The sequence below is a fragment of the Amblyomma americanum genome, chromosome 7 (genome assembly GCF_052857255.1).
Source record: "Amblyomma americanum isolate KBUSLIRL-KWMA chromosome 7, ASM5285725v1, whole genome shotgun sequence".
NCBI classification, from domain to species: Eukaryota; Metazoa; Arthropoda; class Arachnida; order Ixodida; family Ixodidae; genus Amblyomma; species Amblyomma americanum.
In genome coordinates, this window is record NC_135503.1 from 38,093,740 (window position 1) to 38,119,197 (window position 25,458).

The 25,458-nt window shown below is 43.7% G+C and overlaps 2 protein-coding genes across 8 annotated transcripts in view; one reads left to right on the forward strand and one right to left on the reverse strand.

The window, feature by feature from the left end:
• Positions 1-162: 162 nt before the first annotated feature.
• Positions 163-25,417, forward strand: LOC144098924 (androgen-dependent TFPI-regulating protein-like). Of its 6 annotated transcripts, none has more exons than XM_077631885.1 (9): positions 214-346; positions 632-810; positions 3,792-3,959; positions 5,142-5,264; positions 6,529-6,630; positions 8,453-8,568; positions 21,447-21,598; positions 24,194-24,269; positions 24,593-25,417. In XM_077631885.1, exons 3-8 carry the CDS (start codon positions 3,807-3,809, stop codon positions 24,259-24,261), a joined length of 714 nt encoding a protein of 237 aa, XP_077488011.1. In that variant the 5' UTR covers positions 214-346; positions 632-810; positions 3,792-3,806; the 3' UTR covers positions 24,262-24,269; positions 24,593-25,417. The 6 variants fall into 6 exon arrangements, with proteins under 6 accessions (XP_077488008.1, XP_077488010.1, XP_077488011.1 ...); XM_077631886.1 differs by having other exon boundaries at positions 632-748; XM_077631887.1 differs by having other exon boundaries at positions 632-748; positions 3,798-3,959.
• LOC144098921 (uncharacterized) overlaps positions 10,800-25,458 on the reverse strand; it is a 51,734-nt gene continuing 37,075 nt past the window's right edge. Inside the window, exons 1-2 of one of the 2 annotated variants that reach the window (XM_077631879.1) lie at positions 19,646-21,435; positions 10,800-18,423 (exon numbers count right to left, since the gene is read on the reverse strand). In XM_077631879.1, the coding sequence (XP_077488005.1) occupies positions 11,653-18,213 (6,561 nt within the window). In that variant the 5' untranslated portion in view covers positions 18,214-18,423; positions 19,646-21,435 and the 3' untranslated portion in view covers positions 10,800-11,652. Of the gene's footprint in view, positions 18,424-19,645; positions 21,436-25,458 lie in introns of those variants that run through there. The other variant, XM_077631876.1, reaches the window with a different exon arrangement.

The window sequence follows — 25,458 nt, forward strand, 5'->3', positions numbered from 1 at the left end:
TTTTCATCTACTTCAGACTGCATTTCACATCCGTAATATTCAAAAGCTTACCGCCATGCGGCAGGAAAATCGCTATTGCCACTATTGCGCCTTGTTTTCTGCTCTCCTTCGTGTCCTCTACGCTCTCCTCCGCGGAATGGCAATTTCTCTTCTTTTTTTTCGTGCGTTTTTATCAGCTGTGTCAGATTGATGCTCGCGCGAAGTGATCTACAATCATAAGCATGACGCAGCGGCGCTTTTATTTGCACAGCCTGTCTCGGCGGATGCGTGTCGTTTTTATTAACGATAAAGAAGAAGAATGTTGGTTCGGCGCGCTGTAGAAGACGTAAAAGCAGGCGACAAACCGGTAGGTCAACTGCGTTCCTAGCAGCATTGCAGCTCACCGTTTTCCGCCCCACGTGACAAAGCGCGCCCAGCTCAGAATCAAAAATCATGAGCACGGAGCGAAAAGACTCCGATCACATGAGGCGCTACTTGAGCACGCGGTGCCGGAGCTGTGTGCGGTCGGATTACGCGATCGATTACGAAAGTAAAGGGACGAACAGCAAGGGGACCCTTTTTGTTCGATTTGCCCCCGACAACTGCAATGCGCCTACGTGTGCTAATTTGACACCTGTGTTCTTATTCCCAGCATACGTGTAACGATATCGCCAGTGCAGCCATACACTCCCCACCACTCGCCGTGCGCGCACCGTGAACACAAGCTCGTTGTACCCGCCGCAGTGACCCTGGCCACGGCTTTCTGCCGGTGAGCTCAAGATCTCAGTTTTGACACCAACCGTGCAGCTGCATTGAAGGACGAAGGCTAGCGTAAGAAGTCCTCTTTTTCAATGATGCGCATAAAGCCCTTAAGATGACGTTTGAACGCTTATAATGCAGGCTACTGCTTGAGTAAAATATATTTATCCTGATGAACATACACAACTGACACCGTTCCAGCCAAAAATTCCACTTGTAAATTCACAATTAAAACACTTAACTCATTGGAAACCATTCAGAACCAGATGGATTCTATCTGGGATCCAGATGAGCGGTAGCTCGGACAAGAAAAAAAAAAACCATTGGGCCGAATTGGGCATTCTATTTTAATCTATATTAATGGACTCAACTGGTGAGACGCGTGAATCTAATTCGGTAGACCAAGCGGTTTCCTAGCTACTTCCAGTTGGGCAGTCGAATTGGTTCTACCATTAAAGCTGAGACTCAACAAGGCTGTTTATTGGGCTAGTTGGTTGCTCATGATTTTGACTAAAAAGAAAGCGCACTACAAGACGAGGACAAGCGAGAGAGCGCTTTGTCCTGTCTCTCTCGCTTGTCCCCATCATCTTGTGCACTTTCTTTTTAAAAAAGTCAAAATCATGAAGTTGAGAGTTGGACAAAATCCCGTTTGGTCGGGGACAATCATTCTAAAGCTTAAAATATGGATGCCAACCAAAAGGGAGAAAGAAAAACTAAAAACGATGCTCACAGTGAGATGACAAAAGCAGTGGATTAATTTCAGGTGGAGGCAATTAATGGAATAACTTCTTTTCAGTTGCCAGCACTTGTGCCCTACCTTGGCGCCTCTCAAAATCACTAGCCTTGCCAATGTAGACGCAGTCACAGCTGGAACACGAAACGCTGTAAATGCCAGGGTATTTTTCTTTGGGAAGAATGCCTTTTACGTTAACCAGCGCATGTCACAGTTTCCTTGTCAGGAAATGGGCAACTTGGACTTCCAATGCGCGTAAAATACACGCCAAGGCCTCACTCATTCTGGCGTCCATATTTTAAGTTTTAGTGTGGCTCTACCATTCCAACTGGAAGCCAATGATGTCCTTGACTGCGATCTGCATATTGCTATCTGCATAAAAAAAAAACATCAAACTAAATTCTTGTAATAAAGATAGCAGTTCAATCTGCTGAATTGTTTTCGTCATTTCCACCATCAGTGCAAGAAAAAGATTATTCAATACAACTTCACTCAATGGACAAGCACCACTGGCTCCAAGAGGAGGATCCAATGAATGGGGTGTATAAGCATGAAGAAAAAAGTTCTCTCAGTGGAGATATATTGCACACTTTGGTGCTGTGCCACCTCTTCAGGCTTGTAGTGTTCCTATGGTTTATGTGTCATGCATGCTGGCCTGGAGCTGCCGCTTGAGATGAGAGTCCATACTACAACAACGCAGAATACTGAGACAGAACGAGGCAAGACAAACACTACACTGACTAACAACTGCTGCAGCCATCACATATGTTCATACAGTTTCCCATCATTTGAAGAAGATTGGTGATAGGTATGCAGTGCATGTAGTTTTCAAAGCTGAACATAGCTGGCCAGTGGTCCGTGAGTGGCTGGGTAATATGGATAACGACACCAGCAGCGGGTGCAGTGTTTGCCGAGAAGTGGTTTTTCTGCCCTGCAGGGAAGGGGTATTGTACGAAATTCCTCTTTCCTGCGGTAAGACATACATAGAACGAACTGGGTGGTGTGTGAATACACGCCTAGAAGAGCATCTAGATACGCTGGGAAAACCACCTAGCTTGAATGTTTTCTGCACTGCCGAGAATGCAGAGGTTGTCAACCAGATTTGAAAGAAGCAGATACTATACTGAAATCGCTACCAAGTTTCATGTGAGGTGGTCGATGCATTTTCTATCTCTGAAGATGGTGAAGCGTGTGTGGCAAAGGCTTCATGAGTATGCATAAAAATGACATTTCGTTCCTGCAGTCTCTGCTTGCAAGGCACGATTGACTACGACTGTGTATTGTGCCATCTTCGCCTTGTGTTTTTGTTTGAAGGGCTGCGGCATGTGCAAAGGTGTCACGCGGAGATTTGCTGAGACCGTTTATTGTGATCTTTTTAATTTGCTGAAGTGTGGATTGATTTTTCTCATTTTTCTGCAACCTAAAAATCTGATCTTTCATAATAAAGCATTCATTTGTTGGTCTGCGCTGTGTTTGTCTTGCCTCATTCTTTGTCTTTTGCACTGTTGCAGTATGAATTATAACTTGCTCAGCTTTTTGTCCTCCAGTTGAGTTCGGAGCAAATAGTGAACCTTATAGGTGTTATGAATAGGAATACCTAAATACACAACTGGAAATTTTATAATTGAAGCCATGCTAAATTTTAAACAAGACGCTAAATGAACAACACACGAAAGAGAGAAAAATTGGCATGCAAAACCAACTACTGCAGCAACATATTTTATTGAATTTGAAGCCAATGGATTTTCTTTGACTGTGCAGACATTCCAATGGGAGTCTTCAATTGGAAAGCCCAATTGGAACTAAGAGTTTTTTTTTTCCTGGGCAGCCGTTTCTGAAGTTCTAGTTGGTCTTTCTTATCTGAGAGGTCATCAAGAGCTCACAAAAAGTGATTTGGGCTCACACCCACAGTGATTTTGTAAGTTTTAGCTGCGACGTTTGCACAGGCGCCCACACTTGAAGTCTGTAGTAGTGCTGATGGTTCTGATAAAACATCAAAAGAATACTATATATGGCCTGCACTGACGGAACTGCACCTGCCATATGTTGGGGGACCAGGGATGCGGTGAAAACGTACAAACTTGACTAATGCTTTTGTCACCATACGCACTGTGGAAGCTTAGTGGATACTGTGTGTAGTTCTTTATCATGGCAATCATGACACCACAAGTATGCCATTTGTTGATCAAAGGGATAGCATTCCAAGGCTGTGAAAGGTTAAACTGACATCAGTACAGCAAGCACTTGTTGGTACTTTCTCATTGCATGAGTATTTGATAAATCAGTCTAACTGCGTTTCTTGTTCCTTTATGCATGTCAGCTCAAGCCTGCCAGCATGGTGCACTGGGGGACCAAGCTGTTTCATGTGGTTGCATTCTGTACATATGCATATTGCATCTACTATTCCGAGGTTCACTTGGACATTCCACAGCGGACCCCATCCCACAAGAAATTTGGACGCTACAAATACCTGACTCATTGGAACCTGGTATGATCTGCTTCCAACTATGTGTAGTGCACGGCAGTAGTCTTTACTTCATGTCAGGTCTGGGGCATTTTACATTATCTTGGCTAATCCCTCTTTAAGTGCATTTGGACACGACTTAAGGTATAAAACATTACCGATATGTTGCATGTAATGCGAAGGCAAGATAACCGCTGGTCTTTAAGGGTAATGGAGTGGATTCCAAGAGAAGGCAGGTGCAGCAGGGGGCGGCAGAAGTTAGGTGGGCAGATGAGATTAAGAAGTTTTCGGGCATACAGTGGGCACAGCTGCCAAAGGACAGGGTTAATGGGAGAGACATGGGAGAGCCCTTTGCCCTGCAGTGGGTGTAGCCAGGCTGATGATTATGAATGACTAGTGTCACATACTATAGATGAGTACTGCCACTTGGCAGCCCTCGGGTGAGAACTCAAACTTTTTTCACCACCTTCATATGTTTCTCTTGCTACCTTGTCATGAGATGCCGCCATCTTAGAGAGTTCAGTATTTCCGTGGCAGCACTGAATTGCTGTATCCCTTTGGCTTAACACTGCGTTAGTAGCTATGTGGCAGCTATTAGTATTGCATTTAGAACTGCAATCGATCATTCAATAGGATACATTTGGTTGGGCTTCGTGGTTATGAATAAGGGAAATGTGCAATAACTACCTCACTCACATGAGGACACCTGAACAGCACCGTTAGGGAAGGAAGGAAGGAAAGGCTAAAAGGAGGGAGAAAGAGAGACAGAGTTGCCATGGTGGATAACTTCAAATTTGTTAAAATGCAATGTCATCCCATGGCACATGGCGTTTTTGCGTTTCGCAGCTGGGAAGATGATGATGGTGATGAAACCTTTGTCGCTTGGCTGTTATATTTCTCCAGTTATCATGGGAGAACATTACTCAGGCAGCTGCGTGGAAGTTTTTGGCATTTGGTTCAAACTGCTGTCATGTAGAAAGCCTTGTTGCATGTAGTTGACTGCTGGTAGCAAAAAGTGTTCGTGCAGTTTTTTTATCTGTGCAGTCAATTAAAGGCTCCTGCAGTAGCAGGTGTCGTATGTGTGTCGTGTTGTCAAATTTTTTTGTGTAAGCAAGTTTGATAAGCACTATACCTTGATTTACATGCTGCAGAGTATTTGTATGCCTGAATTCAATGTAGCAACAACAAAGACATCTTGTGTTGCAGACATTGCAAGGCTTTATGTTCACCCTGAGCTGTTTCATCGATTTTGCTCCGATACGTGACAAGCAGTTCCTCAAGCAGCTGCGTGATCACCTGTTCCTTGCACTGTCACTGCCAACGTGCATTGTGAGTGGGGTTCCTTTTTCTTTTGCAATGCAGTTTCGTTTAGGATGCAAAAAATTTGAATTTTATGAAAAGGCAGCATTGTGTTCAAAGTTCTGCTGTTGTACTATTGCAATCAAAAGTTTGCAGGACACGAGTGTGTGGAAAAAATTTATTTTGGTGCAGTTAAGTAGTTTATTCACCAGAAATGTGTCAATATATGAGGGGATGTCCATGCTCTATTCGCTGGTAATAATACCGTGTGACTGGGTCGCCAGGCAGAGCTACAATAAACAATTTCCGAGAACATGCGTCCCATAACATTTTGATCGCTATAGTACCATTTTTTTTTGTCATAACCTGCAACCCACTGCTTGAAATTTGTGTACCGTGAATAGTTAAAATTTTGAATAAATGTTCACAGCTTAGCACCGTGGAAGCCATAAGTTGTCCTGATGCAAACATTTGCGCACAGCAAAAAGTGCCAAGCACAGCACATAGTGCTTGTATGGCGTATTTGTATAGCATACATTTTTGCAACGTATAGATTACAGTTCTTGTTTGGGATATTTGCTTTTCCCAGTTTCAGCAGACTGCTTTTATTTTATTAGTAGTAACTTTATTTTGAGCATTTTAAATTGCGGGTTTTCATCATCACATGCTTCTGTGCTCAAAAGCAGACACTGGTACCATTGTTGTAAAGGGCACTCAGAAAGCCTGTGCATCACTGCACCATTCACAAGACTAGATGACAGCAACTCTGGCTTCCAGAAATATGTACAGCCTTGGCCAAAAGTCTGAAAGCCACTTGGGTTGCTTTTCACCCATAAAGCTGAGCACTTGCAGCACATCTGAAGACTAAACAGTCATGAAAGTTGAAGGTGAGGGTTATCGCTTTGCAGACATTTAGAGCTTCATGGTTGCCACAAGTGCCTCCCCATTACATAGTTGAAAAGCAAATCATGGGACCTGAATACTTTTTACCAAGATTGTACATTCTTCACAAAGACTGGACACACTGACCTGAGCATTTAATAGACGAAAAATTAATCACCTGTGTGCATGTTGACTGCAAGCAGCATTTCGCAGGTTTGATCCATGCACAGTGGCCAGCATTTCTAAAAGTCAGGTTCAACTTATACGATACACAAAAATGATGCATTAAATTTTGTTGCCTCTTTACTTTCGTATTTATGCCTTCACCATGCCCTAATTTAGCAGTGTTGCGATCAAACCAAGCAGATGGCGTTGGCTTTCCTGCCTGTCTAAACTGTGCTACTTTTTTCAGTTTGTGACAGGGCTGTTTTGGGCGCTGTACTTCTATGACCGAGAGCTGATTTATCCAAGATCACTTGCAATTTACTATCCTGGGTGGCTCAATCAGCTGTCGGTGCGTATCCACTTGAAACATGTGCATTGTTAAGACTGCTGCTTTTGTTTTCTTATCTTTTGTTAATGTGCACACATACAGGAGCAATCCAGTGATGCTGTTTTTGTGGGAAAGTAGTCCTTTTTCCAGTCGTCATGCTGTCACAGAAGGCCATAAAATTGACGCACTAGTAATTTTGGTGCAAGTCGGGCTTATCCTGGTTTCTAGCATTCGTGTACTTCTGTCTTGTAGAAAATTTAAGACTGCAAATTTGGCTATACTGCACTGGTTCATAATGCAAGGAACAAGAGCAAAAAAAAAAAAACAGGACAGAGAACAGCATTTTCTTTTTTGTCCTTCATTTCTTGCACTGGTTTTTCTCAAAGAACCTTTGGTATCAAAGGACTTCAGTACAGCAGTGTGAATAAGTACAGTAAAAACTCTAATTCAAACGCCGTTAATTTGGATCAGGAGAGCATGCTTGCAGGGCTAGTTGGTATTGAATGGCGCACTGGAGAATGTCTTCTATGTCTCTCCTTTGTTCTGTCCTTCGTTTAGTATTCGCACTAACTTCTTCGCAACGTTAATTCAGAAATCCAGATAATTTGAACTGCCAGCGCAGTCCTGGCCAATACTCATGTAAGTCTATGGCATCGGATGATTGCAAGTTCGGACGCTACGGGCCTCGCACCAGTTAATTCGACTGGCCTCCAGAAGGAAGGCTGCATCCAAGTATGATTTCCATGGCAAGTGGTTGTCAGAATAGCCCTACTCAAACCTGAATTGCATTCTGCAGAGTTGCCTATGCAGTTCTGACGTAGGTGCAGCGGCAGGCATGACGAAAAACAGGCGGCCCCGTCTCCGAGAATAGTTGGAGGCCATAGTTACGGTTACACTTTTGCGAGCTTTATACAAGCCTGTGACGAGGCTGGCTGTCAGTTGCGCATCAGCCAGCTAACCAAGCCCAGCTAAGCTCTGTTTATGATGCCAATTGGTGCTGCCTCCGCCTCACATGCAAAGCTGCCGCTTATGAGGGGGCTCCACCGTTACCGCGTAGCACCTTGAAGGACGCCAGGGATACCCTTAAACATTTTGGAGCTGTTCTCCCGACAGCTATACAGACACTAAAGCATTGACGGAAATGTGAAAAATAGTCAATGTCACACTGTCCTCATCTCATAAGGAGGTCATGATTGTGAAATCTTGCACTAAATAAATTTACCGTGATGCAGGTGGTTCCTTTCAGTTTTTTCGGGATTGTTCGATAATTCGAACATTTTTTACGGTCCCTTCAAGTTCGCATTGGCGAGCACTTACTGTAGGTGATAATAATAACAAATATTAAGCATTAAGCAGAGTGGCATTGAAATTCTGTCTGGTTCATTGTTTGAATTCATAGCCAGGTATTCCTTATTATTTTGAATTGATGCGCAAGATAAATGTAAGTGCCCCTTCTTTGCTACTTTCTTTTTTCCCTCGGAATTATAAACCTCTAAAGCCGAGGGTATGCTTAGAATCACAGGATGCTTGAATTTACATTATTCACTGTCGAACTCATGGGGCATGTCTTCCACTTGGTTTTAGATGTAATTCAGTGTCTGTCTTAAAATTTACCTGTAATGTGACTCGCTTTAATTTCTTATGAAGTCATGTACTACAAGCCTGTAAATAAACAGCATTTTTATGCAAAGAAAAACCACAATTTCGGTTGTACTCTGTACTGCAAAAATATCCTGGCCTAGTTGTTCTTTCTTTAAAACTAGACATTGCGAACATCTCTTTTCTGTCTGATGTCTCTGCCTGTTTGCTTCTCGAGTTGGTAAGACATTGTTGTTGCTTTCAGCACACCAACATTTCGTTCTTCGCACTGCTTGAAGCCAAGCTAGTCTACCATGTTGTGCCCCAAAAGAGAGATGGGTTCCGCACCATATTCATACTAGTCTGCGCCTATGTTGGGTGGTGAGTTCGTCTTCTGCCCAAAACTCGCTCTGCATGTACAAGTACTTAATTAGGCAAATAAAGGTTTGCAAATTGTGTAGTGAAAACATACAGGCTGGAAAAAACTGCATTAGCGCAAGCACACAAGCAGCTGTTTACGCCAAAGGAATCAGTGAATGAAGGTATACTTGCATTAGCGGCATCTGGTGTCATGGATTGCAAGCTTTACATGCTGTGTTGTGCTGTACGAACAATAGCAGAACGGACTAATGGGCATGACCAGAAGTTTGTTTTATATGCTCTTTAAATGCCCCGCGATTAAACTATATGCTATGAATGAATTAAGTGTACAAAAGTCCTGGCTACCAGATGGCACTAGCAGGAATGTGGCTTCAGGCTATTTGTGTCACTGCTACGATGCAACAACAAATAAAAATTTCCTTTGTGTGTACTCTGGCTTCATGTTGCCTACTGAGAACGCGTATAGTATCATCATGTGGACTGCTTCTGGTACCGTATGGAAGAGTAATTGTCATAGTCTACATTAGTGCGTTTCAACAATATTAATCATTAAGCAATAATCTCAGCAGTGAGCCAGAGTTCCCGGGTTCGAATCCGGCTCCGGCGGCCGCATTTCAGTGGAGGTTAAACGCAAAAGGCGCTCATGTGCTGTGCAATGTCAGTGCACGTTAAGGTGCCCAGGTGGTCGAAATTATTCCAGAGCCCTTTACTACAACCCCCCCCCCCCCCCCCCCCCCCCATTTCTTTTTCCTTTCTTCTCTCACTCCCTCCTTTATCCCCTCTTATGTGGTTCTTCGAGAGATATGCGAGACAGATACTACACAATTTCCTTTCCTGAAAAACCAGGTTTCATTTTCATTTCTGGAAAATCAGAAGATGAAGATACTTGGCTCCGCTTGCAACCCAATCTAAATAATACTAATAATAAAGATTATTCTATCTCCTCTTCTTCCTGTACAGCAGGTGCAATTTGATAGCCTGTGTGCCAGATTTCAGATCAATTTTAAGTTCATTTTTTTTTTTTAGGGGAACAGAGCTTGGATAGATGCTCTAGGTGTGACCGTTATGTGCCTCAAAGACACAGACGAAACCAAACTGTATGATAACAGCAAATTTTTTTTTTTTGTCATTTCAGTTTTGGGGACTCAAGCACATGCTAACAGCTTTCATTTTGAGCTTTATGTTTCTCCATTTCTCTGTCTGAAATGTTTGTGAGAGAAATAAGAGCTGCTACTGCAAACAGGGCTTCAAGTAGTGGTTTTCAGAATGCACAAACATTCCAGGTATTTGGCCTATCCACGTGCAGAGGTGCAGAGAGACACTGCTAAATGGTTCACATGTTGGCTGTGGTGTCAAAAAGTACTTACCGCAGTTTACCCATCTATGATCCCACGCCCCATCCCTCAAACCGCTACACAAACTAAACTTGAATATCCAAGTGAAAACAGCATTTCAGAATCAAGCACTCATCAGAGAATAAAGAATGCAGCATTGCTTTCATTGAAGTTGAAATGCTTTTTCCTTGAAAAGTGCCCAACAAAGTTCATCCTCATAATTCCCGTATAGTACCTTGTGTTGTGTGAAGGCTAACAGATAACAGATGGATCTATTAGCTCATTAAGGTTTAGTCAGCCAGCACTTGTGTATCGTAGCTGTACACCGAGCAGCTTGTTTGTATTCACCCCTCACTGCTGCTTGGTCAGGCATGATCTGACTGCACTGAATCTGCAAATTGCTGACATTTTAACTTGATAGCATTAAAGGCCCTTTCACCAGAAAACCTGGTGTCGTCAGCATTGTGAGCGAAAACTCGCTTGCATGGCTCTGGCAGGTGGTCCCCAGAAAGCAACCTAGGGGGCAGGTGGGCCACCTATAGTCACGTGACCTTGAGACATCATCACAACCTGCCCTATGGATAGCGAGCAAACTGCCCACCGTGGTGGGTGGCAGTTAAATTAATGATTGTTCACTCAGAAAGCAACCTGGGCCATACAGGGCCCACCGCTGGGAGCACCTGCCATCGCAGGCCAGTGACGCATTGCTTAACCTCACCTTATATATGCACTTACCTTTCACCTTTTACTAAAGATTACTGTGGGGAGGGCCACACCAATGAGCTTATATGCGAATTTCTGAAAAACCTTGCCCATTTGGAAAAAAAAAAAAAAAACGTCTCACCACAGCACCAGGAGGGGCATGAGGACTCCCAGCGATCTATGAATGTAGAGAATGACCTGCATATATAGGGGAATTAACCTATTACACTATCGCATCATACTCCAAAGGCGGAGCTTAGGTGTCCCCTCCAATTTTTTCTCCCTTGCATTCCTGAGCACGAGTGATGTTCCTGCCATAATTTAACCAACCTGAACTAACTAAATGCTTGATTGTTTTCAATGTCGCTTGCAGATGCAGAGCACATTTCAGCTAGTGTTTTTGACTTGGAGGTGTCTCTCATGGTACGCGGCTTAAATAACTGACTCCTGCCCATGCAAATGTCCTGTGTCGTGCTTGGCTTGTATACATAAGAATACACCTGCATTTATGACGGCAGATAGTCGACCTCAAAACGTGTTTTCTAACATATGATGTATGATCAGTTACAAAGAGCTCTTGGTAGCCATGCAAATAATATTGGGCATAAGTACTGGACAGCCTCAGATTGTCTGACAATGAGTTTATTAGTTTATTTAAAGTCAAATCGTATGGACAGTACAAACACAGTTACAGCGAGGCCGCAGAAGTGGGTACTGCTTGCATGTACGACAGAAGCTAAGTGATGAAGTGCATTCACAGGTACCGTAGTGGATTCATTTGGTCCCTGGTATTAGTGTAGTGGAGACTGTACTCAATCTTTTTTTTTTTATGAAGTGCCAATTTAGGTCAAGAAAATGAGTTTCAGCTCCATGATCTGCGAGTAATGCTGTGCTCAAAGTGTAGCATTGTTAAAGATTGACGAGCACATGGAACTGACCACTTTTAAGGAATAATTCAAGAGATGCGTGCTGTGTTTTTCATGCCACAGTGCTTTACAGGTTTCAATGAATTGATGTTTGCTGTCTGGTTGCTGCAAGCATGCAGTTGTTAAGGACAAAATCGTTCTGGCGGTTTCTTGCTTCTCGTTGATCTCCTCAATGATTGCGTCTCTGGTTTGGTGTCTGCTTGAAAGTGTGCTGATGACTTTCTGGCCCTGCGTTTGGGTGCTGCGGAAGCCATTGTTAACTTGTGCTCTTTGGGTGAAGGTGGTGAGGGGGGGCTGTGAGGTGGCGTTTGACTATGCTTGGAAAGGACTGATGACTCTGATGAAAGATGCTCTAGTGGCCCATGTGTGGCTGGTTGCTTGCCTAATGACAGCATCTTCTGGACTAGATCTTGACTTTCTGCATTCTCGTCTTCGGGTGCGTCTTTGTCTGTGGTCTCTGTTCGCTCCGTTGGCTCTGTGAGCTGTTGTTCAACCTCCATTGGCAGTGAGTGTGATGCGACAGTGTTTGGAACTGACAACATAATTTGCACAGATTCTGTTCTTCCAAGACTGTGTGAGCTGGGTGCCTCAACACCAGCCTGTCCCAAAGGTGTCTGCAGTGCAGAGCGCCCATTGAATAACCCTGCACTGGCTTCCGATGGTGGCAGCAAGATCGAACTTTCAGTGTGCTGTGCAGTTAATGTTTTAGTGCCTTTAGCGTAGCCACAGCCTGAGGTTAAAACCAACACTTTTTGATCAATATGTGGGTCTCCATGTAGTCTTGGTGGTGGCAGGGCTGGGTTTGCTGGATTGATACATTCTTCATAAGCAACTGATGGTGGTGTTTGTTTTAAGACTGCTGCCTCCAGCTCTCTGCCTGCTGTGTGCTGTTGGCAAGGGAAGTCGCTTCTGTTGGGAGGGCAAGTTGGTTGTGCCTGCTGCTCATTTTGAGGCTCATTAGGCACTTCTTGGTGGTGAGCATCACCGTAGGCAGTGCTAGTATCGCTATTTTCAGCCCCAGGCATTAGGGGAGAGAGCGGAGCGTTGTTAAATGGCGAGCTGGGCGCCACATCACTTCTTTCTGCAGGAGTACTGCTTTGCACTTCCCCCTCAACAGCATGCTTAGCAGCACCCTCCTCTGTCTTCTGTGATTCTACAAGAATTGTCACAGGAACCTGCTCAGGAGTTGAGGGTGACAAGACAGGATTACTAGCTGCGTAACTGGCAGACCCGGTTTCGCCCTCAGCAGTGCTAACTGTCCAACTCTCTTGTTCAGTTACTGCTAGCTCCTGTTGGCACTCCTCAGACTGGTAACAGCCGTCTTGAACTGAAATGCTGGCTGAAAGTAAAGTCTGTTCAGCTGAAACTTCAACTACTGAGGCAACTTCAATATCCTCTGGATTTACAGCAGTCCGCAGGGCTTGCACGCTGTCCTCATTTGTTTCATGTTCTCGGGCGCCACCTTGACACTGGTCGTAGGCTGACAGAACAACTGCTTGCATTGCATGGACTGAAACTTGCTCGTCTTGGAGAGCTAACGTAGGCTGCTTTTCATGCTTAACAACAGAGCTGTCCACTTCGTCCCAGGATTGCACCTTAGCCTCATCACTGCAGTTATTTTCATCATTTTTACGGTAGATTGATTCACCAGCTCCTTCAATTTTGTCAGCCAAATTTAGCAGTGGCATTTCAGCTCCATAATCTTCAAGTTGTTGAGGAAAGCTGAGATCCTTGTTATCACTGGCAACAGCATTTTTTGCAAGTACATTCGTTCTAAACTCATGTGCTTGTTCACTGATGGAAGCATTCGTTTCTTCAATGCTAGCACTGTCCATATCGGTGTGCTCATTGCTTACCCCTTTCTTTATCAAGGCTAACGGTGTACTTTCCGCTTCGTCTTTCAGCGACAGCGTAGCAGAGAAATCTTGCTCTGTGCTAAGTGAGTCTGCTTGATGCTGTTCACTTTTATCTGCAAATGCGTGCTGACAAGTGGAGTCATCTGCACCATCTGTAACAAGTCCATCCACATTTGTCTGCTCACTGCTTTCCTGCTTTTGCACCAACAGCAACAGTGTAGTTTCAGTTTCTACATTTACTCCTGGCGATATCGCCGTCAGGTTTTGCTTATTACCAGCAGATGCTTCTGGTAGATTTTCCAACTCATTTGCGAATGCAGACTCATGACTTGAGTCATTTCTGCGCCCTTCTGTGATATCGCTGCTGAGCTCTGTCTGTTTTTTGTCTGCTAACAATTGGTTAGGCGGTAAGGCTACTGTTCCATTGCCATTATCTTCTGGTAGCTGTTTTACGAATGAATCTTGATCTCTGTTATAAGTAGCAACCTTTTGAACTTGAACTTGCTTCACTGCATCTTCAAGCACAGGCTCATATGCAAGCTGATTTGTGTTTGCTCCTGAGAGAGTGCTGTCTTGGTGTGCCTCTTCGGCCCCTGTCATTTGTGCCTGACTTAAAAGTAATACTGTTTTTCCTGCTTCAACACCTTTGGCCACTTGCAACACAGAGAGGTTTACATTTTCATTAACGTCGTCCTGAAGTTTGTCAGATCGGGGTTTATTTGACTGATACCCAAAGTAATTTGGGCTTTCCATGAGAACATTGTCAAAGCTTCTTTGCTTCTGGCTCATAAGTTGTACTGCATTCTTGTCTTCATAATTTTCTGACAGTGGTGTTAAGGACACATTTTGTTCAATGCTATCGTCCTTTAGTTGGTCTTGTCTTAATTCAGGCTGCATGAATTCGTAGCTACAGCCACGTCCAAGCTGCTCAACTGTACGGTTACTCTCAGCATCTCTTTGCTCAATAACTGATTCCTCTTGGGTAGAGGGTAATGATGTTTTAACTGCTTGAACATCCTCCAATGAGTGATCTGTGATCGGACAGACCATTCCAGTGGCAATGCCCTTATCAGACTCGTACGTTTTGGTTGTAATATAATAGTTGGTACTAGAATATGCACTCTCTGTAGTGTGGTCGTCACTCATGCCAATTTTCTCAATGGTTGTTTGCATCTGGCTGAGAAGAGGCTGTGTATTTCCAATTTCCACAGTTTTCACTGGCAGGCTCGCAGGCAAATTCTCATATTCCATAACGGCAATCTGTCGCTGAGGTTGTTCTCCCTCAACATCAAGTGCAGGTTGCACGAACTTTTCTGCGTCATCACCGCTCGGTTCAGTAGGGTCTCTCTGCAGCTCTATTTGTCCAAAAGTTACCTCTTCATTCAGACATGCTGGTGCACTTTTGGCTTCAGTGTCTTTTGACAACAAAGCCTCGGACTGGGTGACCATCACATCTTGATGTTGGTCACTGCTAACCTCACCATAAGCACCTGCTTTGTTTATTTCAGGAGGCGGTTCATTTAGACTTTGTTGAGCATCTAGGTTTTCTATTGGGAAGCAGAGCATGGGCTGCTCAGGTTTTCTGACTGCAGGCTGTTCAGCCTGCTCATGGCTCAACAGTGACTCGAGCAAGGTGAACTTGCTGTTCTCATTGCCGACAGACTGAAGAGAGCAATGTGGGTCTGTGTGTCTGGAGACATCATGCTGACTAGAATTAGGCTGCTGCTCTTCTAGAGTTGGCTCTTGCTGAATTGACTGTGCTTCATTGCTATCTGATACAGCAGTCACCTCCTTGTTTGGTCCATTAAAGATACCTGTGCGCTGCAGTTCCTGGGGCTTCATCTCGCCATCCCCTGAAGGCAACATTGATATCTTGATATCGATGTCATTATTCTCTGATGATGCAGACTCCCTTTCTTCATTCGAAGGTGAAATGCCATCTGATTCAGCTTCATGGGAAGCACCACCATCATTTCTTAAGCTCACTTTAGGTGATGCAAATTCAGTTGTTTCTTTTGTTATTTCAGATTCTTCAGTCTCAATATCAATTTCCTGCGCTTTATTTGATGGAGGAGTACATGGAGCTTTGACAATTTCGTGCTTCATGGATGGCATGCCATCAGACTCAGCTTCAGTGGACGTGGCATCATTGTTTGTTAAACTCACTTCAGGCGTTGTCAATTCTATTGTTTGTTTCGCTGCCTCAGATGCATAGCATTGCACAGTCTTGGAATCTATTTCCTCCTCCTGATGTTCACTTGACAGTTCTGGTGGCTGTTGTGTGTGTGTGCACACTTGTCCTGAGCAACATTCAGTGAGCACGACGTGCTCTGAAAGCTCCTTCAGTGTTGCAAGCTGAGGTTCTGAGGGGAGGCCTTCTTTCTGCGCCTTTTCGGGGATGGTGTGTGCTTCCTGGCTAACTCCTATTTGACTATCCCTTGAGAGTGGCACGCCTGGTCTGCACTCTGGTTTAACTGCCTGTATGGACAAAGGTGCGATACCATCTGAATCTTGCAAAGCACTAAAGCTTGCTGCAGCATTTGACTCACACGTGTAGCTTTGACTTTGAAGTAGGTCAGACTCTGCACGCAGTTGAGGAGACCCAGTTCCCAGTTGGCTTGCTACCGTGCCACCAAGGCTAAGTTTAGTGTTCTTCTCAAGGCATTCATGCTGAACACTGATGTCTTGCCAACTGCTGCTGGTTCTGTTCTCACTGCTGAGTGAAGCTGATGTGCTTTGTACATTGCCTAGTGCGGCAGTCACTGTTATGTTTGTGTTTTCTGCTAACAAAGGTGTTTCAGGTTCCTCGGACTTCGGCAAAGGTTCCTCAGGCTCAGGTTCCTCGGCAAGCATCTCCTCATGTACCTTCCTGAACGACATGTGCTCTGCTTGTTGACAAGGATTATCCGTGTCTTGCTGTACAAACTGTACGAGTTCTAGAGATTTGTCTTCTGCGGTTTTCACCGGGACGATGTCTTCATGTTCCTCTTTCTTCTTCAGAGACAAAGTACCCTCCGGTTCAACTTGGCGGTATAGCGTTTTGCCTGTCGTTAATGCAGGCTGAGAATTGATTTCATCTAGCACTGAGACTTGTTTTGGTATTGGAGTGACAAGTGTCTCAGGCTGTCCTGAAGTGCATTCCTCAGTTTGCTTGTGCAAAACATTGCTTGACTCTTCCTGCGGTACATTTTCTTGGCTTTGTAGAGGCACTTTCGATGTTGCAGCACATGCACCTGTATCTCTCGTTGGTGATTCAGCAGGAATTCTTTCGTGTTTACTAACAGTTCCTTGTGCCCGAGATTCCACTGAAGAATGACCACCGTGCTTTGCTTTGTCCTTGTTCATTGATGCAGGTTTTACCGACTGTTCAGCTTCACTTGATTTCCTCTGTCTCGTGCCATTGGCCAATCGCATGCATTTAGAGGAAGGCTTGGACTCTGCGCCATTGCTTCTGTTAACTTCAGTTTGTGAGTTTGAGTTTTCTGACAACCAGTTTTGCCCTGCTGCAGCCTTTGTCGTGAAATCCACTGGGTGCTTTGGAGGGGCAGACTGAAATCCTCCATCATCCTTACATTTTTCACCTGACTGACTATTTAGCTGTGCTGGACTGCTCTTAGCCTCCTCTGTGGTTGGAGGCCGCACCGGAGGTGCCGGATCCACAATCTTATTGCCAAACAATAAATACCCAGGCATGAGCTGCGTAACAACGTTCTCGTGTATTTGTTGGCGCAAAAACCGATCCCACTTGCGATGCCCAGCAGTGGTTCGGCTGTGCCCTGCTGTCTTAGGCTGCTGCTGGACTACATCAGCAGAAGGCTGGGGGCAAGGTTTGCCATCAGACTGTGAGCACCGAGGAGTTTTCAGTTTTGGTGAGGACTGGCAACCATGAGGCTCTGCTTTATCAATGCTACCCTCGTTGCTTTGAGCCTGCTTTGATTGCTTCGCCAGTGCTGTTTTGCTGTCGCATGTGACGCACGCAGTGTCCTTCTGAGACGTCAGAATTTCACTCCATGCTTGCTTGCACAGTAAAGCACCATCATGCCCTGTTTCAGAAGACTGGGTGGTGGCAACAATTTTGGGCGTAATTTTCAGCTGCTCATTATTAAGCACTGATATGATGCTTTCTCTTCTCAGTTTCTTAAGCCTTGCTTTGACGCTGTTTGAGTCTGATGGTTGCACTAGCCCACTCTGCCTATCTTTTTGCTGAAAACCCTGCTGCTCTGCGCTAAGCACAGGAACTTTTTCTTCATGTTTGTGCTGTGATGTGCTGCTTTCAGCAACTTGTTGCTTAAAGTTAAAGCCTGATCTATTCGATGTAGACCAGTTATCGCATGGTGGCAGTTCGAGTTGTGATGACTTTTCTGTCTCAACAGAAGCCTGCTGTTCACTTGGAACCATTCCTTTAGAATCTGTTTTCAGGCTTGGTGCTCGTCTTTGAAGATCTACTGGCTTAGTTTCCTTGCGTGTCTCTGTCTGATCTTGAGCCGCCACCTTTGCAGCTGACTCAGAGATGGAGTCCCTGAGGTCTGAGGCAGCGTCTTGGTGTGGGAGTGGTTGTTCCAGTGCTCCATCCTGCTCCCGCTGCCCCACTGCATAGTTTTGCTGTTCAACGTTCGGTTTTGCTGCACCAGCTTCAGACTGTAGTTTTGGCGGGGAGCTGCAAGGCTCAAGCTGCTGAGCTTCAGGGGGGATGTATGGTCCATCAGGAAGGGGTATGCTTTCTAACGGAATGTCCTCTAATGAAAAAATTGCGCACAGATCTTTGTTAAATGCGTTGCACTGCGTTGTGGTCTGGGAAGCTGGGCTGTCGCATTTTTCTTCTGACATGTCATCCTGGTCAAGACGGTTGCAAGTGTCTTCCTCGTCATCAGGACTGCTCAGGCTCAGATGGTTGGTGCCCGACTCCTGGTTGTGAGAATTGCAAGTGGCTTGCTTGTCGTCAGGGTTGCTCAGGCTCAAAGGGTCGGCTCCTGGTGAACTGTCGGGCTTTAGGCGGGCTCCACTTTCATGGGCATCACCTGTTTCCAGCTCTGCAGCCTGAAAGATAAAACAGTATTGCTAATTAGTGGTAGAGTTGTGTTTTGCAGTAGGCTTAACCTCTTGGAAACAGTATTGTTTGCAATTTGCAGTAATAAATCTATTGCATGGGGCCTAGTTTGATGTCATTTTATAATTGCATCTAATCGCCCAGAAACAAGCCACACTGAAGGGACATTAAAGTCAGTTTCCATTACAGCTGCATCTTGCAAACAAACGGGTATTTTAACCTGATGCCTTGTTTCATAACTTCTATTCTTGTATGAAGTGCAGAAAGGATGCAGAAAGTTATATACCAGTAACTCCAAAATTGCCAGACAGGACCCGACAAAGTTTGGCCATGTCTGTTACGTATGCCAGCATGACAGTAGACAGCTTCTAATACCAGCCACTACATGCCCATTAGCATTGTTGTAAAGATATCGAAAGTGATGTCACCAGTTGCAACGACTCCACTTCTGGAAGCAAATGGACTATGTGTGAAATTTGCTTTAGTGTCCCTTTAAGCGCTGTTAAAAACGCTTGATCAGAAATTGCTCCACAAGGCTCGTAATTCAAAGCAAACAGCTTCAGTTGTAAGGTTGCAAATGTTACTTTTTTGCAAGGCTTTCATTTTATCAGTCTGTGAGAAGTTTAGCCAGCCACGTTCGTTACTTGTTGCATGCCCAGTTATCCCCTGTAACAGCTTGTAGTTTATTTCACAAGCCAGGAGAATAGTACCACGTTTTTTCTTTATTATTTTGAGGACTTGCTGTGTGGCGTTTTTCTTACGCTTTTATTTTATATGTTTCAATGCAGGCCTTGTTGTGCTTGGACAGGGTTAACACTGCTTTTTAATCATTACAAATGATACAGATACCATTATAAATAATGCAGAGCTTAGAAACAACACTTGCAAGCATTAATTACTAAGCTATCAGCAAAGCCTTATTTCCAGTCAACAAAGGCACCTTTACTGTAAAACGATTCAACAGTATTTATTGTGTCATGTTGGTTTGAAACATTTCTGAGCAGTACAGAACAGAAGTCCACTAGAAATCTGCACTTGTAGTTTTAATGTATGTCCTGGAACTGTGTTTACTTTGAATGATACTTGCTTCCTTGTCTACTGAAAGCCATGCCATTGAGGTGATAAATCCTTGAAATCCTGCTCGAGCCTTCTGGGATAACGAGTGATGATGTGTTTTTTTTTTTTTTGTCTATGACCCGCCTGGCACCTCACCTTGCATTATTAGCAGGAAGTTTGGAGCCGTGGGCAGGATCATGCTGCTGGTGTCCAGCATAGAGCCTCCTTGTTGACAGCAGGCATGTTGTCAATGATTGGGCACTTCTTGCAAAGGATGGCATGTTAGACAACTTGATGCTTGCTTTATGTTAGTCTGTAAAACACTTCACTTGCAGAATGACAACTTCAGCAGTGATCCATCCTAGTCTGGCATGGTTCGTCTGTCATATTTGCCGTGCCCTGCCATCATTTTAGAGTAGCATGAAGTTCAGCGGGAGCTTTCTTTGCACTGGTAATTCTGGTTGTCATTGCCCATTATGCTTGCTTATTAAGTTCATCCTTCTGTCAGGCCCTGATAGTTCAGATGTTTAAGTAACATTGAAATGGAGCTGGCTGCTTAAAGCATGAAGCCACATCCTTTTGTTGCTTGCGCTATAAAATGTCGTGAGTTGTCATGTTATGAAGTGTTTCAAACTCTTATTACTTCTAGCCACTTCAACAGTGGCTCAGTTCCTGTATCTTAATCTGTTCCAGCTTACTGGTAGTGTTTGGATTGTGGAATAGGCACGAAGTGACGATTATGTGACAGTATAACCCTCACTCATGAAAAAACAGAATTGCAACAGCTTCTGACCTGCCTGCAAATATATAGTCACACTTTCTATTGCACAGAGCATTCTGTTGCCTGAAAGTCGATTTCATGCTATCCATCAGCCCTAGCTCTTGTTTCCGTTGGTGTTGAAGGTGCTTCTGTAGTGGTGCTGTGTGTTTATGTGCTGTCCATACTGGGCTCTCACCACATGATTAAAACTTTGTGGGCAGGTTGTGCATTTCATACAATGCATGCTAGTAAGCAATGCAGAGTTAGAAAATTTATGGGAATGCACCTTTTCATTTGGAAGGAAAGGTGCAGTGAGGCATACATAAGGTGCCGAAATATTTAGCTTGAATTCATTAGTTGCACATTGTAATATAAAGCAAGCATATCCAAGTTGCTGCCAAGGCCGGTGCAGCCAAAACATGAAATTAATACAGCACTGTCTCTTTCCATCATAAGCACGTCATAGGAGTGGTAGGGCAGATGTATCCAAAAATATTATGGCCTTTCGCATACTCAGTTCCAGAACTAAGCATTATATGTCAGGGACAGCTCTTGGATGTCAAGCTTTTTGTCTCTACCTCGCATTCCTGTGCACTGTTCATAGAAGACAATTGAACAGCATTACTGTGAGCATCCATGTTTGTAGCCATCCTTTGCTGTGCTCATCCGTAGCGTGCTCATGCAATCATTGTTGTGGTTCTTACTGTGAACTCTGAGCACATTTTTTTCCTTCTTCAACACGTGCTGCATGCTCTGCCAGAAGCATCACCTCCATTGGACACATGCATGGCTCACTTCATAGAGGGAGTCTTGGAAATTAAAGGTTGCAGTCTTATCTACTTCATTATCTGATGACTTGTGACAAATTGCTATTGGGCCAGGTTCGGGAGACTGTGAAAACGCTTGGCTGAAAACCTGGTTCAAGACACCATAAGTATTTCATGCTTATTGCACTGCAAACAACGGAAACGCAAGAGACAGAATGGTATTGTTCCATAGTGCAGCAGCAGGCACTTTGTAACAAGCCTGGAAGTTGGTGCTTGATTCAGCAGTGTACTTGTGTTTTCGTGCACAAGTGCTTCCATTGCTTCCATGCATCGACTTGCATGCACCAAATTGCTCTTGCAACGCTTCGGTAACTGCCTGTGATACACGCAGGTTTGTCCTTGCAGCTTGCTGAATGCTTATTTCTTACAGGATCACATACCTCGGATTGGTGTACGACATGTGGGTGTATCCTGTTCTTGAGTACATGTCGCCGGCACTGCTGCCCATCTTCATCGGCTGCTGCTCGGGGTCCATATTTGTTGTGTACATCATTGCTGACAAGATAAACCACTGGTTTTGGCGTGAGTGTCTGACCCAGAACATACTGCAGAGTTTGTGCACTTCAAAGAGCTTGCCGGTGCATGCACTGTGAGCACTCATTTCCTTGTGGCCACTGGTATGTCAGTTAAGCAGTGCATCATTTATTACACAGTATGCGCATAACTGTCAGGCAGTTGATGTGGTAGCCAGCTGCATTACTGTATTTTACAGCCCATAAAGTCTCCATCTCCCAGTATACTTCCTCTTTCCAGGAAAATCTTGATAAGTCACATATGCGTGTGTAAGTTGGTGTTGAAGTAGCATACATGTACTGTCGTTGCTAGATGTGCACAGCCAGAAGCCAGCCAATTAAGATCATGCTGCCAAACCATTACAGCAATAATGATCTGTGATGGCCACTGCCACAAAAATGTGGCGGCAATTCCAGTGGAAAGGCAGCCAGCACACATGAAAAAAAGAAAAAGAAATGAACAGCCCTGGATGAATTAGTTGCACAAGTTCGAAAAGTGTTTTTCACATTTAGCCATGAACATTCTTTTTATCCATTTGAGCCTCTTACATTAATCTTAGCAAGGGCTACGGGTCAAGGGGGACCATATTTCAAAAAAATACGGTTCTAATATCTCCTGCAGGCACAAATTATCCCAATTGGGAAACATGTTAAAATTATCAGATTTACTTACGATCATGCCAAGATTGAACGAAAGAAAATTTTCATCCTTCCAGATGCTTAATTATGCATTTTGTCTCCTCACCGTGACTCAACACTGGTTTCAAGGTCTTAATTATGCTGCCTTTTGAGCTCATTCATGCCGAAAGACTTCGTTATCTAAATAAATCAGCATAATTTAACCATTTTAAAGCACTCATTTTTGCAAAACAAACAAAGCAAAATTGCACTGACTGTAGCCATACCATAGCTACCTTAAAATAGGAAGGCATTTATATCTTAAAATCTATTTTCTGCATTAATTTCGTATGCTTCACTTAGCGGTTCTGCAGATGACTTCGCACATTTCTGTGCTTTATTTTAGTGTGTACATTTCATGAACATTGCATTTTCTGTATGAGGATTTGACATAATTCAGGACGAGTGTACAAATGCGTACACAGTGCCTCAACTGCACAATGAGGCAATAGTAGGCATGCACTGCATTTGCTGATGTGTAAAGTTAACCCACCTATGGTCAACCCTGCATTCTTCTTTTTTAACTGAGCAAAAACGGAAGGACTGCCACACTGCATCTGTATTACAGAGTTTGCAAAATAGGTAGTGCTCGTGTACAACCACTTTCCTCCTCCTTAGAATCTGTTGCAGTGTCAACCCGGTAGTGGCTGTTGTTCAATGCAGTGAAATAATGGCCGAGGATCACCCATGAGCTTAACTCTTTCCTTACCGCGAACAATGAGCGACTTTGAGTGTCTTAAAATAAAAAATTATTTCTTCACAAAGTGCTAAATACACTGTGCATTGTTATACATCAAACACTAGCTTATTGATTATATATCAGAACGAAAAAAATGCCAGTTGTGTGCACAAATATGCTGGTAAACACAAAAACAAAAAAGAATACAAGCAAAATAAAAATAAGCACTGCACTGAGCCAGGAGTTGGTTGCAAAAAAAAAATTGAAATATACAAAACGTTGCGCATGTTCTTAGCTACCATTCTTGTCATTTTCAGCTGCGTATACATAACACACTGCACTTTCCGTGGTCTTTCAAATTATGTAATGTGACTGCTGTGCCACTAGAGAAAGTAGTCATCTAAGGTCATGAAGTGGAAGTAGATATGGGATATGGTGCACATTACACTTGTTCTGCGTTTTGTTTTTTATAGTAGAACTTGCAGTTCCTACTTTTGTCCATTTTTTTCCTTTCAGTGGGTAGCGAATGGATTCTGTAGGTGAAAAGGGGGCATGGCCTTCCTTGACATTATAATAGTAGAAAAATCTGCTGGCACATATGGTAAAATATCTTTGCAGTGTGTTCCAAAAACCCGAAATCACCAAATAAAACCCACTCTCATCATTTACAAGTCAAGCACACTACATAAAATACAACATGAATGGTAAAATGAAACACGTGCGAGCAAGCACTGATGTCCCAGGCCTCTGAGACAATGTTTGCAATCAAAACTGAAATGCGATCATTCACATGGTTGTCTAACTCACCACCGCTGCTCTAAATAAAAAAAAGACAGCATAAAAACCGACCTAAGTGCTCTGTACAGCCTTTTGCCTTTGAGGAGCGCGCAACAAAACGGACGCTGTGATCCGCGACCAGCAGACTACGTCTGGTCAAAGTTTCAGTTTTCACGTCGCCGCCTCTCGTTAGAAAAAAAAAAAAACTGAAACCAAAGAGATGCCTTTATAGAAGCAAACTAGATGGTGCAGCTTGTCCAAGAGCGCAGTCTTGAATTTTTGGTGGCACGTTCAAAACATCAGTAATATATGCCCGATAGCCTATGGCGTGGTAAGGAAAGAATTCTTTCAAACAGCTTCATTGTTGTGTAGAAGCTTTAGTGTAAGAATACAACTGCAAAAGCAGGAGTGACGTACCATAAACAGCACCTCTAAAAGCTTGCAAGTAACCATTCTTTTCACTTTCTACAGCCGTCCCTCCAACGCGAAGACCTCCTGAGCAGCCTTCGAGTGTGTCTGAACATGACCATGTAGACTAAAAACCTCGGTGAGTTGTTTGTCTCCACAATGAAATTCTCATGCAGGAAGAATGGCTTGTGTATCCACACAACCACTAGAGCTTAGTTCCTGTAAATCGTGTAAGAGCATTTCATGAAGATAAGGGTTTTCCTTTTTTTACACTTATGACTGGATGCCAGTTTGTCGTAAACTCTCACGTGTTGAGCTGCATGGTCAGCCATCAACCACCAGAAATGTAACCTACAGTTTAGTAAGCTAGGACCGAAAACTGAACAGTTGACTTTTCGCATGGTGAGAGGAAAATGAGACTTTACTTGCTGTATGAACTGAAAAATTTTCTGCTTTTTTCAGGTGTGCTTGGAAGAGCCATCAATCTAGTCTTGTAGTACTTGAAGAGCTGCCTAAAAAATTGTTGTTGTAGTGTGTTGTTGTTGTTACTGTCTGAGTAGCACGCGAACGTCTGCTGTTGTGTGCTGCTGCTTAGTGCATTAAAAGCATTTGCAAATGCAGCGTTAAAATGCACAAAAACCACAAACAAATGCAAGAAATAATGTTATGCATAATATATAAGTTTGGACTGCATTGGTGTAAAATGCAGAAAACATTTTCTTTGTACTCTGAGGGATGACATGAAATCATCCTTAGTCACTGCAATTAATGTCCCAACTAATTGCAGAATGCATTTTGATGTGTTTAGTAATATATAAAGCGCAACCATAAAAATGCTGCAATTAGCTGTGCTACTAAGAATTTTTCAGCGCAGTTTTTGAATGGTATTGTGACAACAGTGCCTGCAATTCTGATGAAAGGCATCAAGCTTGTCTGCACGAGCATGTTATGATCGATCCAAACTTGCTGAAAGCTGCAGCTTGTGCTGGCAGCATGGTGAAGTGCAGTCTTACTGATACTACAGTATGAATATTCTGGTAATGCAGTTCCTTTTTTTACACTCACAGTCGTGCTGTTTTGCATGGCTGGTATATATTGTATGTGTTATTTAGGCTTATTTTTCTGGCTCAACAGGCACGTCTTGCATACAGTAGTGCTGTTTTTGTGTTCATGTGACTGGGCGCACTGCTGGCCTGCTTGTCCAGAAGTGCGTCTCGGTGAGTTCCAAAGCATATTAAATTTTGTGGGTTTTTATGCTAATAAAAAAATCGGCTCATGTGGTGGTTATCTATTGGAGTGAATTTACTGTTTTGAACAATGCTATATAA